Genomic DNA, 16,802 nt, shown 5'->3' with positions numbered 1-16,802 from the left:
TTGGGTACACACGTTTATGTCAGGATGGTTAAGAATCCATAGGGAGAAAGCATCTTCCCAGAAAGATAGATTTCTGAAGTCAAAAAAAATGTAACTTCTGTATCCCCGATTAACACTGCGTTTAAAAAGTATAGCTAAATTAAGGTTTTCCTAGCAAGATTTTTTTTTTCCTTTCAAATTTACATGCACTACACAGAAAACACCAAGAGGCTTTGAACTTTATAATCAAGTCCAACAAGCATTTATTAAGAAACATGGTATGCTAAATTTTTTTTTTTTTTGGTCATTCTGCAATGTTTATTTTATTTTATTTTTTTTAAATAGCCTTTTATTTACGGATTATATGTATGGGTAACTTTGCAGCATTGACAATTGCCAAACCTCTTGTTCCAATATTTCCCCTCCTCCCCTCCCTCTCCCCCAGATGGCAGGATGACCAGTAGACATTAAATATATTAAAGTATAAATTAGATACATAATAATTATACATGCATGACCAAACCGTTATTTTGCTGTACAAAAAGAATCAGACTCTGGAATATTGTACAATTAATTGCCTGTGAAGGAAATCAAAAATGCAGGTGGGCAAAAATATAGGGATTGGGAATTCAATGTAATGGTTCTTAGTCATCTCCCAGAGTTCTTTCTCTGGGTGTAGCTGGTTCAGTTCATTACTGCTCCATTGGAACTGATTTGCTTCATCTCATTGCTGAGGATGGCCAGGTCCATCAGAATTGATCATCATATAGTATTGTTGTTGAAGTATATAATGATCTCCTGACCCTGCTTGTTTCACTCGGCATCAGTTCGTGTAAGTCTCTCCAGTCCTTTCTGAAACCATCCTGTTGGTCATTTCTAACAGAACAATAATATTCCATAATATTCATATACCACAATTTATTCAGCCATTCTCCAATTGATGGACATCCATTCAGTTTCCAGTTTTTAGCCACTACAAAAAGGGCTGCCACAAACATTCGTGCACATACAGGTCCCTTTCCCTTCTTTATAATCTCTTTGGGATATAATCCCAGTAGTAACACTGCTGGATCAAAGGGTATGCACAGTTTGATAACTTTTTGAAAATACTTCCAAATTGTTATCCAGAATGGTTGGATGTATTCACAGTTCCACCAACAATGTATTAGTGTCCCTGTTTTCCCACATCCCCTCCAAAATTCTGCGTTGACAGGAGTATAGTGTTATGTCAGAGTTGTCTTAATTTGCATTTCTCTAATAATGACTTGGAGCATCTTTTCATATGGCTAGAAATAGTTTCAATTTTTTCGTCTGAGAATTGTCTGTTCATATCCTTTGACCATTTATCAATTGGAGAATGGCTTGATTTCTTATAAATTAGAGTCAATTCTCTATATATTTTGGAAATGAGGCCTTTTTCAGAACCTTTGACTGTAAAAATATTTTCCCAGTTAATTGCTTCCCTTCTAATCTTGTCTGCATTAGTTTTGTTTATACAAAAACTTTTCAGTTTGGTATAATCAAAATTTTCTATTTTGGGATCAGTAATGATCTCTAGTTCTTTGATCATAAATTCCTTCCTCTTCCACAAGTCTGAGAGGTAAACTATCCTGTGTTCCTCTAATTTATTAATAATTTAATTCTTTATGCCTAGGTCATGAACCCATTTTGACCTTATCTTGGTGTATGTGTTAAGTGTGGGATGATGCCTATTTTCTGCCATACTAGGGAAATATGGTATGCTAAATGTTGAAAATACAAAGACAAAAAATGAAACAGGCCTATTTTCAGGGACTTACATTTTACTGGGGAAATGTTTATGTTTGCATATGACAATTTGAAAGAAGATGATGAGAAAGAACTTAACTATATAAATAGCAAGATATAAAGCATTCTAGATATTCCAGGAAAAACTTGTAACAACTTTGACTATTGTTCCTAATTATGGATAAGGGATTTTGTTCTATGCCATTGGTATAAAAACAGAACATTTTGTTCTGAAAATCCTAAATTTCCTTTTTAAAAAAGCAAGCCTGGTTTTATATTTTACAATATTCATGCAATTTGAAGAACTCTTAGAGCAGGAACAAGAGCAGCTGTTAATTTCAGTGTTATTTTCATGTAATCTACCTGTGGGCTTGTGGTGGGGGTCCTCAATGCTCCCTGCCTGGCTCAGCCTGTTTTATAAGAACAATTTGCTTTGGCAATAGTTATTTCTGAACTTTGTGATTCATCTCTATTCTGCCTTACAGATTAATAAGTGTCTTTTTAATCTAGGACCCATAGATCTCTTCATAGGTTTCAGAGTGTCAGGATCTGTGAATGTAGATGGGCAAAAAAACATATCTTTAATTTTCACTAACCTCTGACAAAAATTTAGCATTTCCTCCAATTATAATTTTAAAAAAATCTGAGAAGCTTCCATCAGTTTCACTAGACTGCCAGAGGGGTCCATGAAACAAAAAAGATCAAGAATCTTCTCTGCTGCTGACTCCCATACACTGAAGTTATGTGTATTGTGTTGGAGGAGGGAGCACTATAATATTAATTATATCAATACCTTACATTTACTGAATCTTTTAAAATCATTTTATCAGAATTTTAGAATTGAAACCCAAGTCTCTTGAGGTTATTATGCAGGTCTCTTTGCCTCCTGGGCCAGTGTATTTTTTGCATTATACAAGACCTCATTCCATTATAATCTTAATTTTTATGTTGTAAGAGGTGAAGCTAGGCTAGTGTTCTTTTAAAACATGGTTTCTTTCATTTACTGTGTTAATACCTTTCTTGGCTTTTACTTAAATTTAATGTTACGAAAGTTAGAGGGAAGAAGTGAAGCTCATCTGAGAAGAGAGCAAATTACCAGTAGAACAGTAAGATGGAAATGTGATGGATGACTGACACTTAAAGTGATTTCTTACAAAACTGAGGGATAAAGTAGTGCAAATATAACCCGGTTTACAGATGCAGGAAACTGAGATGTGGAGAAATAATATTGCTGATGGTCACACAACTGAAATATTGAATGGGGTTGAACCTGTAGTGTGGGGTTTCTATCAGAGCAATTTGCAGTTTTTTCCACTTTCCCTGTGTATTGTCACATTTGCATATTGAGGAAAATGTTTTCAAATACATATATTCAAAAATAAATGTAATTGAATTTATTTCAGTGGGCTTAATGACAGTAAAGATTATTCATAAAAACAAATTGTAGCTTTAAGTTTCTTTTCAGAATATCTTTGGTTGTTGCTAAATTTGGGACTCTAGCAATAGGTTTCAAAAATAACCAAACTGGCCTGAATTTGCGCATTATTCAGATAAATTGAAAAGAATTTAATTGCTTACGGTAGGCCAAATTCTATGGAATAGTCCTAAACAATGAAATAGATGCTAGAGATATTTTGAGTTTGGGGGAGCTGGAATACATTAACATACTCTTTCAAGTAGCAGTAATCCCATGACTTAATAGCTGCAGAGTAGAGGGATGGGAGTGGGGGTGGAGGGTGAGTGCTCGAATTTAAAATGAACCAGGCAGTCAATAATTAGGGTCATGATGGAAACTACAGAACTGAAAGGATATTTTACAATCTAGTCACTGATTCCAGGGGTCAGCTGTGTTGCTTATAAACTCAAGAGGAAAAGTTAATTGGGCGTTAGTTAATGCCCAATTTATTTTTTTTTACCCATAGATAATAGTTTTCATGTTTTAAATAACCTGAGAGAAGTAATGTTTATAGAACTCATGATTATGTTATATGCCTATGTTTAGTTACTGTATTTTTTTTTTTTTTTTTTTTGGCTGAGGCATTTGGGCTTAAGTGACTTGCCCAGGGATACACAGTCAGGAAGTGTCAAGTGTCTGAGGCTAGATTTGAACTCGTCTCCTCAAGGACTTGAGTTCAAGTTCTAACTTCAGGGCTGGTATTCTATCCATTGCACCACTTAGCTGCCCCAGTTATTGTATTTTTGTTAGACATTATACTGCTCATTTTCTTTTCCTTGGATAGTCATTATTGCATAATAAAGAGGTGTCCCAAGCCACATTTTCTAGTAAAATTCTTAGATGAATTTTAGGTGAATTTTTAGTTATTAAATATTAATTTTGCTGTGTCTTCTGTTCAAATTTCTTAACATGATGAATGGCTATATAACAGCCTATTATCTTTTCTGTAAAATACCTTTAAATTTGTTTAAAATATTAAGCACTATATTTTATCAAAAGTAAAAATACAATTTGTACTTTATTCATTGTTCCTTTTAAGTAATAGTTTGTGGTCAACTAGCATTTCACAAAGGTTTAATGTTTTTCTTGTAGTCCCTAAAGAATGACTTATTGTTGTGTTTATCCTATCAAGACTTAGGAGAGGTAAGGTAAAAGCCCTAAATAAAGTATCTGGATTATTATTCTATAATACCACAATTAATAGACATTAACATTTCCTTGGGGAAAAAATGACAAACTACAAGGATTTTATAAACTAATTAGGAAAAATCTCAATTTAGAATCTATTCCAATTCTCCAATTTTAAGTCAGTGTTGTTTATAGATAGCTGACCTTTTAATATTAAAAACTATTTCCATTTTGAAAAACCAAAGGTACTTAACTGACTAAACCACTGGCCTGCATTTTTTATTTCAATTGTTAATACATTTTAGTTTGATTTTTATTTGTGAATTACATACATGAAATGTGCTTTTTATATGCTGATTTTTATATACTTGTCTATCTGTGTATATACACACAGATTCACTCACATATGCATGCATAAATTCTGAATAAACGTAACTAAATTGTTTTCTGAAATTTATTGTTCTTGGAGATAAGCTTATAGAGGTTATGTCCCATATATAGAGGATATGTATTAACAACATGGTTCTAAGAGGTCATCTAACAATTTTCTACTTATGTTATTTAAAATGATGAAAGACAGTAAAAAAAAGAAATCAAACTATTACATGGTTCCTAGATGTTTTAAAATAATACTGTAGTGACATAAATATGAGCACCCTCTTAAAATAAGATCTTTGAAAGGGAAAAAAAAGACCACAGGTATACAAAAACAAATAGGCAAAATTATTATATAAAATATGTTTACTATGAAAGTTAAAAATTTCAAAAAACAAAGATTCTATTTATCATTTTTGTCTATATTCATTATTCATTTTCCTCACCTTTGTTTCTGATCTTTTCACCAGGAATACAATGTTTTTACACAAGTCAGATTTAAGGGAGGAGTTGCCCATGTTTTGACTAGTGTGGTATATGCAAAATACGAAAGTGCCCATGATTGCTTAAAAAAAGGATAAACTAATGTAAAGTTTCTAAATTTAAAGTTTATTTCCAGTCATTACAAAACTAGAGAGCCTCAGTTTAAAAGAACCTACTGAACATTTGTATCCCAGAAATACTAGATCAATATTTTTAAGGCAGTATATGGCAACACTGAGACCCTGTATACTTACTTGTACTGGAGTGACACTTCTAAAGCAGTAAAAGCTGAAATTTCTACTTTAAGGCTCCTCTAACTACTCTAAAATATTTTAGTTTAACTTTTGAGAAACTCATAACAGCAGCAAAAATGACAGGTTTTGGAAAGCAATGCCTTATATACAGCATACAACTATTACTTTTACTGAAGTAAATTATAGTTTCTGTATCATCCAGATCTCACACCAGAAGAGCAGTGGAAAAACTGAAACTCAAGAGCATGACCTTCAGTGGCTATTCTGACATGTACATATTTACTCTTGTTAACACATTAATTCGTGTGTACACTATTCAGGACAACTTGGTGCAGCAAAAATATCTTACCCAAATCTGTTTATAATAATTATTATACTAAACATCAACTGTAATTTGTCCAGGGCCATCGGGTTTCCAAAATTCCATTTATAAATGAACACAAAACTTAACAAGTTTTCACTTAAAAACTTTAATAAAGGCTTTGAATTAGTTATTAAATTGCATATTCCAACAATTATGTGTGACCTTGTATCTCAATATCAACTCCACTATCCTGACTTTTAAAATAAGTTGTATTTTTTTGTTTGGTTACAAAAGTTAATTTGGTGTAGGTTCTAAATGGAGCAGAAACTCCACTGTTGAGGAAGCAGAGATCAATCAGCTTTATAGCATCAGAAACAGTTGCTTATACATTGCTAGCCATACAAGCTCATCATCATGTTTCACAAAGGATTAGAGCATAATTGTCAGTTCCAGATTTACCAACTTTAATTCCCACAATTTATATTATCTTCTCTTTACTACTTTCTAAATCCTCTAGTACAATTTAATATCTTCAATGTTTAATAAAAAATTTATTACACATTTATCCAGAAAATAGTTAACTAACGCCCTTGTTCCCTTGTCAGTTTACTATGTAAAAAGTCACACACATGATTAAAACAATATTACATCAAAAAACAAAATAAACTTGGTACTTTGTAAAAGTATGAAGATGAATATGTTATTTGCTCATAGAATTTTCTCATCCCTAAGTGTACAAATTTACTGAGATTTTTAGTACGAGAAGATTCCAAGTGTTATCCTACTTATGCAGATTGTTATTGGCTCTAATAATGAGAATATAGAATTCAGATATGCCCTTTATTTGGAAGACCTATTCAGGTAATTATACTTTTTGATCAGAGGTAATATTCTTATAAGGTTGGCTCTAATTTTTTTGTTTACTTACTTGATTTTAAGATATTTTAGGTAGCTATTAACATACTCTGAGAAAATGCTGGATATGTTAGTAAAGAATTTCCTCCCCCCAGTAGATTTGCACATTGTTCAGATATTGCTAGTATAAAACTATTAAAATCTTACATATTTAAGGCATTTAAAAGAATAGCCCTATAAGCAAAGAAACTGATAGATACACCAAAACTAAAATTTACTTTTCTGTTCATACATGCTACAGTTGTGCATACCCCACAAAGCAGGGCTGGACTAAGATATCAAAAGGGAGAAGTTACTTTTCTTTTATGAGAGAATGGAAACTGGATATTAAGATAAAAAGGAATATCACTAAGAGGTAGAAAAGATGAAGACTAGTTACCTCAGACTAGAATTATGTACATTATGGTTAAACTAATATTTTTTTAAATTTGTATGTTTTAAACTGGTGATATTACATTTTATTTACAGAGCTTCTAACACTATAAAATGTCATGAACACGTTGATAAACAGTGCCTTTTCACTAGTTTACTAAGATACATACAATGGTTTGTTTATGAATCATTTAACTTTTAAGTTAAATTCAAATTCAGCCACAGATGAGAACAATTTTACTTTAAAAATACATATTAATCTTGATATTCAGTGTCAAACTTTACTAAATACCATCCAAAGATAAGAGCACCTTCTGTAATCCCGTCCAACTTTTGCATAATTGTTCTTACCACGACAGAAAAAAAAAACTGTTATGAAGATTAAGATCCCTTAAAATAATTTGTAAATTAAAGAGTAAATTCAAAAATCAAAAGGTCAAATGAGTCTTTTCTGATGGACTTTCCCTCAATCAAATTTTTAGCTCTTGATTCCATTTGAGTAATCTGTATTTTAATTCCACACCTCTACCCAACCCTCCCAGTAGTTATCATATAATTTGTAAGCCATTGATCAACAACTTTGTAAAGTATACCTTTTCATTTCCTTTTTCTCACAAGATAATTTAGTTTTAAAGGCCTATTTAAGTAAATGGTTTTCAAAGTACACTGACCATAGATCATCAACTTACAAGCAGTGTCTTGGAATGATTAATAAAATATTACTTAAAGATTGCCCTTGCCCCCCAGATTCTCAAAGTGCTTGACAAAGATAAAAAGCCCCTTTTCAAGTAATAGTTACATTTCTATAGCTGGAGAACTGAGTTGTACTGACTCAGCCATGTAGTGATTGGGATGTCAAAGATATATAACAAGTTTTAAAGTGTTACAGTTAACTAAACAATGATTTAATAGCCCTAAATCAAAAGGATTAATATTTAAAGAAAATACTAAATTACATACCTAAATTATTATAAAACAATAAAACAAAACTGCCATGCCTAAGTTACTTAGCCTATAAGGTAGAGCTAGCCAAAAAACCTAGTTTTTATTAATTAAACAATCTCAATGATGCAAGGGGACAAGTCATTTAACCACTCTGGAATTATTTCATCATCTGTAAATTTTTTAGAGCATAGGCGTGGGGAGAAAGGGTTGTACTAGATTAACTCTCTGGTCCCTTCCAAAGCAGTAAATTTTATCATATGATTTTGTGTAGTAGAATTCCCATCAGAATAAGATTATGATCTACCATATACCTAACAAGTAATGACCCAATCTGGGCTTGAAGACTTTTAGTAGGGAAAGGGGTGGGGGGTAATGTTTAAGAGGTATGTGAGAAGAGTGTTAGGAACTCTCCTTTTTGCAACTTTCCTATTTGTTCCTATAGGTTCCTCTGAGACCAAGGAAAACAAATTTCACAGTCTCTTTACCACAGCATAGTTCTTCAAAAACTTTTAGATGGCTATCAGGTCCCTGTCCCTGCTCTTCTAAGATCACTCCACTCTGTTTTGAAAGGTGATACTTGCTTTTCATGGAGTATTAGACTGTAACAGCAATATATAGTATTTAAGATTGTAAAAGCAATCTTTTTTTCCTTTCATAACTGAAGTAAAGCTAAAAATGATTCACAAAGTATAATTTTGTGCCACAGTATATTTATTTCAGTGAGGTAAGTTAATAGGACCTTGTTATTCCCATAAACGCATTCAAATCTCAAACTGTGCCAATATGAATTGTGGGGAAATTGTAGGAGTAGCATGATCTTATAACATTGGCCACAAATTTAGACATAATCTCCCTTTTCCTAAAACCGTAACCAAAGTGACAAATATTTTTGTAATAAACATCCCAAAAGAACTTTATTATGTCACTAAAGAAAAAAAAACAAAAAACCCAAAACCAAAGGCCTTAGAAATCAGCTTTTTATAATATCTCTAGTTTTTTAATTAAAAAAAAAAAAAAAAGAAATCATCCATCCATGTCATGATCCTCAAATCTTTTAAATTAAACTTATATTTCTCAAGGTCACAAATTATTTCTCTAAATGATTTTGATATTAATTCCTGAAGATACTTATAAAAAAGATTGTTGATTTTACAGATACTAAAAAAATATTTTACACATGTAATCTCTTCTTTTTAAATGTTTTATCTCATTAACACTTCTAGGAGTAGTCATCCTGTATTTCTAAATTTTTAATTTATGAAGTAATTTTAATAGCTAATTATATACATCTATCAGATGTTCTTTAAATTCTATCTAAATAGTATGATAGTTGTAGATATCAAAAACATCTAATATGTAATTACCTAAAATCTTATAGAAAGCTAAAAAAAAAAATCAAATACTTCAGAAATTATCTTAAAGTTTGTTATAATATATCAGAAGTATAGGGTGTAGCAATGCATTTTGAGAAGAATGTTTCCTCGTAAAAGCTTGATTTACTGAAAATATGACCCATATTGTTACAATCTAGGAAGTATAGTTACTAAGCAGGAAGGGCTTTTGAAGAGTTACCTGGTGATATAAACTGGTATAAAGGACTATTTAGCTGAATGAAAAGAGGTACATTACCAAGGTAGCTGCAAAAAGTATGATTTTTTTTTCGCTATGGCAGCTCTCAAACACTGTCTAGTAACTGACAAATTGTAAGCTACTTTGGTGGAGGAGACAACCGATACCAGTGGAATCATAGATTCTCCAACTATGAAAGGTAATATAATCCATACAGGAATCAATTTTAAAACTGCTACCACGCTGTCTGAAGTTGTGGTTGTGAAAATAACTGATTTTATCACAGCTCTAAAATTACTGTTCTGAAAAAATGCTCTAAAAAGGTAGAAAAAATTTACACATATAAATTACAATAATACTGTTTGACCCCACCAAACACATACAAATCTCTAATGGCTAAGCAAGTATAGTTAAAAATCTGCATTTGCTAGTTTTACTTCTTGCACAATAATTTTTAAAAAATGACAAATGAAAAATTAGTTTTAATATTGAGACTACTGGTGGTATCATGTGAAAATTATGAACAATAATTAAGCTTAAAACTTCAGTAGTTATTTTATGATTAAAGAAAATTTCCTATCAAGACTATATTTGTTCCTTAGTACTCTTTGTTGTACCAAAAAAAAAAAAAAATTAATAACTACACTCATTTTTTACAAATTTCCCTGAAGATGTTAATGAATCTATTGCTTTAATTCATAAACAATGATTGGTTAAAAGTCCTTTGCAAAATGTATCATTTACCAGTAGACCTATCTTTTGTCAAGTATTTTCTATGATCAGAAAACAATTTACCAAGTTTGTGTAGCTAGACAAAAAAAACTGGCAATTTAGGAAGTTAGTGGTGGTTTTACATTGCAGATAATAGAAACTCATTTAAGATGCAATCAACAAGATAATAGTTAAAACATAATTGTTTTAAAAACTCTATTTTCAAAGTAGGAAAATGTTCATTTCAGAGGGTTAATTTTATATTTTTAATACGGTTTAATTTTGATGATAACTGGAATTGTCCAGACAAATTAAATTATTTAAGTAGTGAATTTATGTCAAAATTCTCATAACGTAGAGTAACTTATTCAGTTTTTCTTCTAGAAAACAATTCTTTATCAAAATGTAAATTTATACAAAACTACTAATGTTGTTTCTAAATACCTACCTTGCATTCTATGAGTGCTAATTTAAAACTGTTAAAAGTTGATTTTCAATATTTAAAAAAATTACAAATATGATCCTAAAAGATCACATAAATTATTTTAGAGGATATGATGAAGCTCTGATTATTTCTTAAAATTTCTTGGTGTGATCATCCCCAACTCTTTTATCTTCTCTACCCCAAGTTAAAAATCTTACAGATCATTTTTATATTCCATCACAGTTACATGGTCTAGTGCACCCAAAGAATATACTCAGTATTTGGATTTCAAACAATGTAAGTATCATCAAAATTATCCTTTTCAAATGAGGACACAGGAAAGTTTAAACAACACAGTTTAGGCAAATGTTTATGCTGGCATACAGTTGTGTTGGGGCCATTTTAATTTTTGGCTCTCACCTAATAAATATAATACTAATGATTTTCTAAAACAAAAATATCTTCAGTGAATGCATCAGAACACATTTTTTTCTTCTCAGTAGAAGTTGGAAGTAAAGTTTCTATGCTGAGTTTAGTAGTAGATGCTTTATAAAATATTGGTTGAGTTTAATTTATTAGCAGTTTAAATTATATATAATAGACAGGAAAGTAATTTTAGGTTTCTTTCCTTTTGAAAAAAGATTAAATTTCGGATATGTCTGTCATTTTTCAGTTGATTAAGTTTAGCTGGTAATTAGATCTTTGTAGCAAAATCCACTGCCAGCAATGGACATGAAGTGAAGTGCTGGTGCCAGAAGGTTAAATCAAATCCATTGTGAAGTTTCGAATTACATCCAGAGCTCCAGTATCAAAGCCACACATATCCAACATGCCTCTATCATCTGGGTCTGCAATGGTAAAACTATTTGAGGTCATTCCACAAACAATCAATTTAGCTGGAATGTCCATTTTCTGTAGGAAAAAAAAAGATTCACTGGGTAAAATTAAAAAATAGATGAAAATTTTGATCATTTTAAATATGGATTAAATTTCTATACTGAAAATTGAACTGCTTTAAAACTCCTCTGTAAAAAATCTAATGAAGACTCTAAAGTTCCTTCCAGTTCTAAATCTATTAACTTATGATAAGTCATTGAGTTAAATATTTTTCAAAATATTTATCATGTCAAAGCCTGGAATTATGATTATGTAATAGCTGGAAATACGCTGTACCAATGAAATTTAGATTTGCTGCTTTGGTTTTATGCAAGCCTTTAGTATATTTCAGAAATCCTATTTGAATTTATTAAGCATTTTAAAGTGACTAAAATAAGCACAGTTAAGTTATATGTAAAGCCTTTTCTTCCCTTAGAAATACATGTTTTAAAGGTTAGTAGTTATATGTTTTAAGAATGGCTACAATTTTTAAAAAAATCGTTCCTATGCCTACTTAGTTCTAAGGATAGAACCAACATTACTAGAATACTACTCTTTTCTACCTAACTAAGCAAAACTAGATGCTATCAAAATTTTTTCTTTGTATATACTAAATGTACTAAACATATTATAAAAATGAAAATATTAAAATTCAATTTACCATTCGGTAATCCCTCAGAGCCATAGCTGGATGGACACTTCCAAAATAGGTCTCATTATCAGTGAACACAATGAAGACATCAGCAGCTGTATTTGTCTTCTGAGCCCATATCATTGGGAGAGAACAATCAGTACAACCCATTGGAATCTTAAAAAAAAAAAAAAAAAAAAAAAAAAAACCAATATCTTAGCATGTTAGATGAATCTAACAAACTTAGAATCACTTCACTTATGGATTTACACATATATTAAATGCTTAAACTGGAGTACGTTGTTAAAGATAATTAGCTTACCTGCCTAAAAGGGATATATTAGCATGGTATTTAAGATAATTGTTTAGTCTGTTATTGTATCAAATTTGTTACATGAATTTATGAGCCATTTCCTAGATCTGCATCATAACCACTAAAATGAAACTCCTTTTTACCAAAACTGTAAAACTACTCCCATTCTCTGTATAAGTGTTATGTATTCAATTTTTTTTAAACCTTATTTGTATAGCCTCTCTTTGGTTTGATGAACATAAACCAAAGAAATGACAGAAACAGATAAGAGATAAAATGGTTAGAATACTCTTCCTTTTTTCTAGTATGAGATTTTTTCATATTCAGTTCCATTCTATCTTCTGCAGCAGATTGCCCCTTCTATCATCCCCACTTCATTTATTTTCATTCTCTTTCTGTCTACTGGCTGCTTTTCAACTACCTACAAATACAAATACACTCAAGTTCCCCATTTCTAAAATAAAATTCTCATTTCATCTGTCCATCCCTACTAGCTAGGTCCCACGGCTTTTCTTGATTTTGTGGCTAAACTCCTTGAGAGGGTTCTCTACAACTGATACACCCCACTTCCTTTCCTCTCACTTTATTAACTCTTTAGTTTGCTGCCATCACTATGCTACTGAAACAGCTCCATCCAAAGCTGTTGCCAAATCTAATGGCTTTTCCTCAGTTTTCATGTTTCTTGATCTATGCAGCCTATGACATTGTCAAGTGTTCTCTTCTCTTTGATAGTCGTTTCTATTTAGATTTTCATCACACTGGTCTGTCCTAGTTCTCAATCTACTTGTTGAGACTGATTCTTCTAATGCGATGAATCTTCATCTAGGTCACACTTAAGTGATGGTGGGTTTCTCTCAAGGGCTCATTCTATTTATTTCCCTCTATTATTTTGCTTGGTAATATCACTTCCCATGGATTAGAACTCTGTGCTTTTGGTTCTCAGTTCTACTTATTTAGCCCCAGTGTTGCTCCTGGCTTCCAGACCCATCTCCAAATGCCTGCTATTACGACAACTCTAAACGAACATCTAGTTGACCTTTAAAAACTCAATGTGTCCACAACTTATTATTTCCTCTTCTCCTATACCACTGTTCTCCCAGTCACCTGTACTTACTCTCATTCTTCACTCATATCTAATCGACTGCCAAGGCCAGCTGCCAGCTGACTTTGATCTTTCTATCATCTCTCTTGTCCTTCTCTTCCCCTGCCTACTCTCTTTTTCCCTCCAACATTAACCACTATGGTACAGTCCCTCTTCACTTCACGAATAGATTTGTGCTTGCAGATTGGTATCTCCCCCCTCCACATTTACCACCATTCCAGGTCATCTATCATTCACTGGTCAAATTGAGCTTCCTAAAGCACAAGCGCTGACCAGGCCACCTTTGTATTCCATTAGCTCATACCCACTTCCTCTAGAACCAGATATAAAATCCTCTGGCATTCAAAGATCTTCCCAACCTAGACCCTTCCTGCCTTCTTCAGTCTTATGACACTTTCTGACTCCTTCCATATGACACTGTTGGCTGTTTCTCACAACTCTCCAATTCTTATACTTGCATTGGTTGTTCCATGACTGGGATTCTTTCTCTCCTCATCTCTATCTCAAGAAGCCTATTCTAATCCCGCCATTGGTTTGCTCCAATTATTTTCAACTTAGCCCATATCTTGTTTGTATGTTATTTTTCTCATTAGACTGTGAACTAGAGAAAAGGGTGTGTATTTGAGTATTTCCAGGGCTTTAGCTCTGTGTTTGGCAGGTATTTGATGCTTAATAAATGATTGCTGACTTGATGAATTCCATAGATCAAGGTAGTGACTCTTGTGACAATGCTGTTATAATTTCCCACATAAACCTTGAACATTTATAGTGAGATTTGTCATGGTAATATGTAGGAGATACAAACCAGTTGGAGTCCTAACTACTCATTCAAAATCATTTCCAAAGGAACTAAGTGTCCACATAAATATCTATCTTTGTAACTACAGTGAATTTTATATCTATATCTATCTTCCTTGACACCCTATAAGAAACTTATCTCCACACTATTTTATACTATAGAATCCTTTGCTCCCCATTTTATACTATTTCTATGTTATGAAAAGAAATGTGATACTCATGAAACAAAGAAGTGAAGCATAGTGGTACAAACTTGTATTTCTAGATTCCCCAGATAGTATGGCAAGCAGGATCTCCTAAGCTTGAGTTGTAGTGGGGCTAAATTAATCAGACATCTGCACTAAGTTCATTTTTTTTCCCCAGGAATGGGAGCACTAAAAAAAGGGGAGGCGGAATGTGAAGAAGCTCAGGCTGGAAACAGAGAATGATCAGAATGGGACAGGCCTATATGTAACCTTTACACTTCCAGACTGAGTAAAATAAGAAAATAAATTTAAATAAATAAATAAAATAGGAAAATTCTGATCAAAGACACTTTCTTCCCTATTCTTGAATTACCTGTACACGGTATGAATTTAGTACAATGGAATTTCTGTTTATCAGCTACAAAATTTGTTTAAATTATTGGATTAGATTTAATTGTGAAGCAAATTGTATTTACCTTCAACAAAAATATTGTTCATAACAACTGTCACCACCTCTGTTTATCAGCTGCAAAGTTTTTTTAAATTATTGGATTAGATTTAATTATAAAGCAAACTGTATTTACCTTCAACAAAAATATCGTTCATAACAACTGTCACCTACCTCATCCATAACCTTCAATACTTGACACAAAGTCATATCCATAGTCACTGGGCATGGTACCATTTCATGTGAAAATGCAATTATATGGGAATCTTTTTCTGTTCTTACAACAACCTGAAAAAAATCCAATTACAGTCATCTTCAGTACATTATTACATCTATAGTAGATATATATGGGTAGAGAATTGGAACCTTGTTTCAAGTATACTTCTTTCAATTAACCTGTTATATTACTATGTGCTTGTAAAACCTCCCATGCTGATATATTTATAGTATACCTGTTTCAAGTAAGACCCTTCATCGCACAGGAAACCTGCTAACAATATCTGGTTTGGTGTTCTCACCTTCCTAAGAAGTCAGGGAGGGGGTGATCACCTCTTTTTTGGGGTTTTCACCTCTCTTTCTGAGAAGTCAGAGAGGGCATGACCACCTGTGTTCTAAAACAAAAGAAAGCGGGAGATGTAGAGGACTGGAACTTTGGAGAAGTATAGTTGAAAAATGGTGTTAACTCATTGGAATTGATGATAATGGTTTTCTAATTCACATATGTCTAGTATGGTATAATGACATAATCATTCTAGTTTGATAAATGATATAATCACTCTAGACTGGCTTATATACTGTAATGATGTAATTGTAATAGGGTATTTAAGGGCTGAGAGAACTGAGGACAATGTCAGACTCAAACTGAGACTGGTTGAGACTGGTAGACTGCTGGAGGAGAATGGATCAGACTGTGACAGACACAAACTGTGAAGGATACAATAAAGACTTTAGACTCTATTCTTGTCCATCCTCGTGGTGACTATCTTTCTGAGACCAAAGCCCTTCCAGAGAACCTCTAGAAAACTAGCCTGAACATACATTTATGGTAGATAAAGAAGATAATATTTCTTCCATTTATAGAGGATAACATTGAAAATTAAAGTAGTTAAATGAATTATTTAATTGGAGTCATTTAACATTCAGAGTGACAGAACCAAACCTAGATCAACTGAGTCCTAGTTCACTTCTTCCAAGACTATATTTATTAAGTAGTTGTAATGAGTATCTAATTCTTAGAAACTATTATTAACATTTAATTCCTCACTGTTTAAAAACTATTTATTTACTATTTTGTCAATAACAAAATCCAATAAAATATAATAATATTCATCAAAAAGTAAATGTAAGTCTAATTTAATCACATCAAAACATATCTTAAAATAATTATTTTACAGCCTAGTTAGATAATATTTTAGAACAGAAAATAATATGAAAAAGTATTAATTTTTCTCACCATACACATTGCTGCAGCAATTGTACTAGCATTGAGTATACTGCCCAAAACTCTTTGATCCATGGAACCACTGACATCAACAGCTAGCAAGAAACGTTTTCCTGTTGGTTCAACTGTCTAAAAGAAGAAAAAATAATTATATATTAAAAAAACTTAGGTCTCACCACTGTCATTTTCTGCTCAAGAAATTCCAATGGTTTCTTCTTATTGTTAAGATAAAATACTACCTTTGGAAACTTAAAGCCCTATAATATCTAGTTCCAGTCTATCTTTCTAAGCTGATGCATATTAATCTTTTAAAAATTTTTATATTC

At 32.1% G+C, this 16,802-nt stretch overlaps 1 protein-coding gene across 3 annotated transcripts in view; it reads right to left on the bottom strand.

The window, feature by feature from the left end:
* Positions 1-5,896: 5,896 nt before the first annotated feature.
* RO60 (Ro60, Y RNA binding protein) overlaps positions 5,897-16,802 on the bottom strand; it is a 36,731-nt gene continuing 25,825 nt past the window's right edge. For 2 of the 3 annotated variants that reach the window (XM_031937054.1, XM_031937055.1), the window contains 4 exons: positions 16,489-16,605; positions 15,210-15,323; positions 12,220-12,366; positions 11,226-11,594 (listed from right to left, as the gene is read on the bottom strand). In XM_031937054.1, the coding sequence (XP_031792914.1) occupies positions 11,442-11,594; positions 12,220-12,366; positions 15,210-15,323; positions 16,489-16,605 (531 nt within the window). In that variant the 3' untranslated portion in view covers positions 11,226-11,441. Of the gene's footprint in view, positions 11,595-12,219; positions 12,367-15,209; positions 15,324-16,488; positions 16,606-16,802 lie in introns of all 3 variants that reach the window. The other variant, XM_031937053.1, reaches the window with a different exon arrangement.

This window comes from Sarcophilus harrisii, chromosome 4 (assembly GCF_902635505.1).
Source record: "Sarcophilus harrisii chromosome 4, mSarHar1.11, whole genome shotgun sequence".
Lineage (NCBI taxonomy): Eukaryota > Metazoa > Chordata > Mammalia > Dasyuromorphia > Dasyuridae > Sarcophilus > Sarcophilus harrisii.
This window is presented reverse-complemented; position numbering and strand designations above follow the sequence as displayed.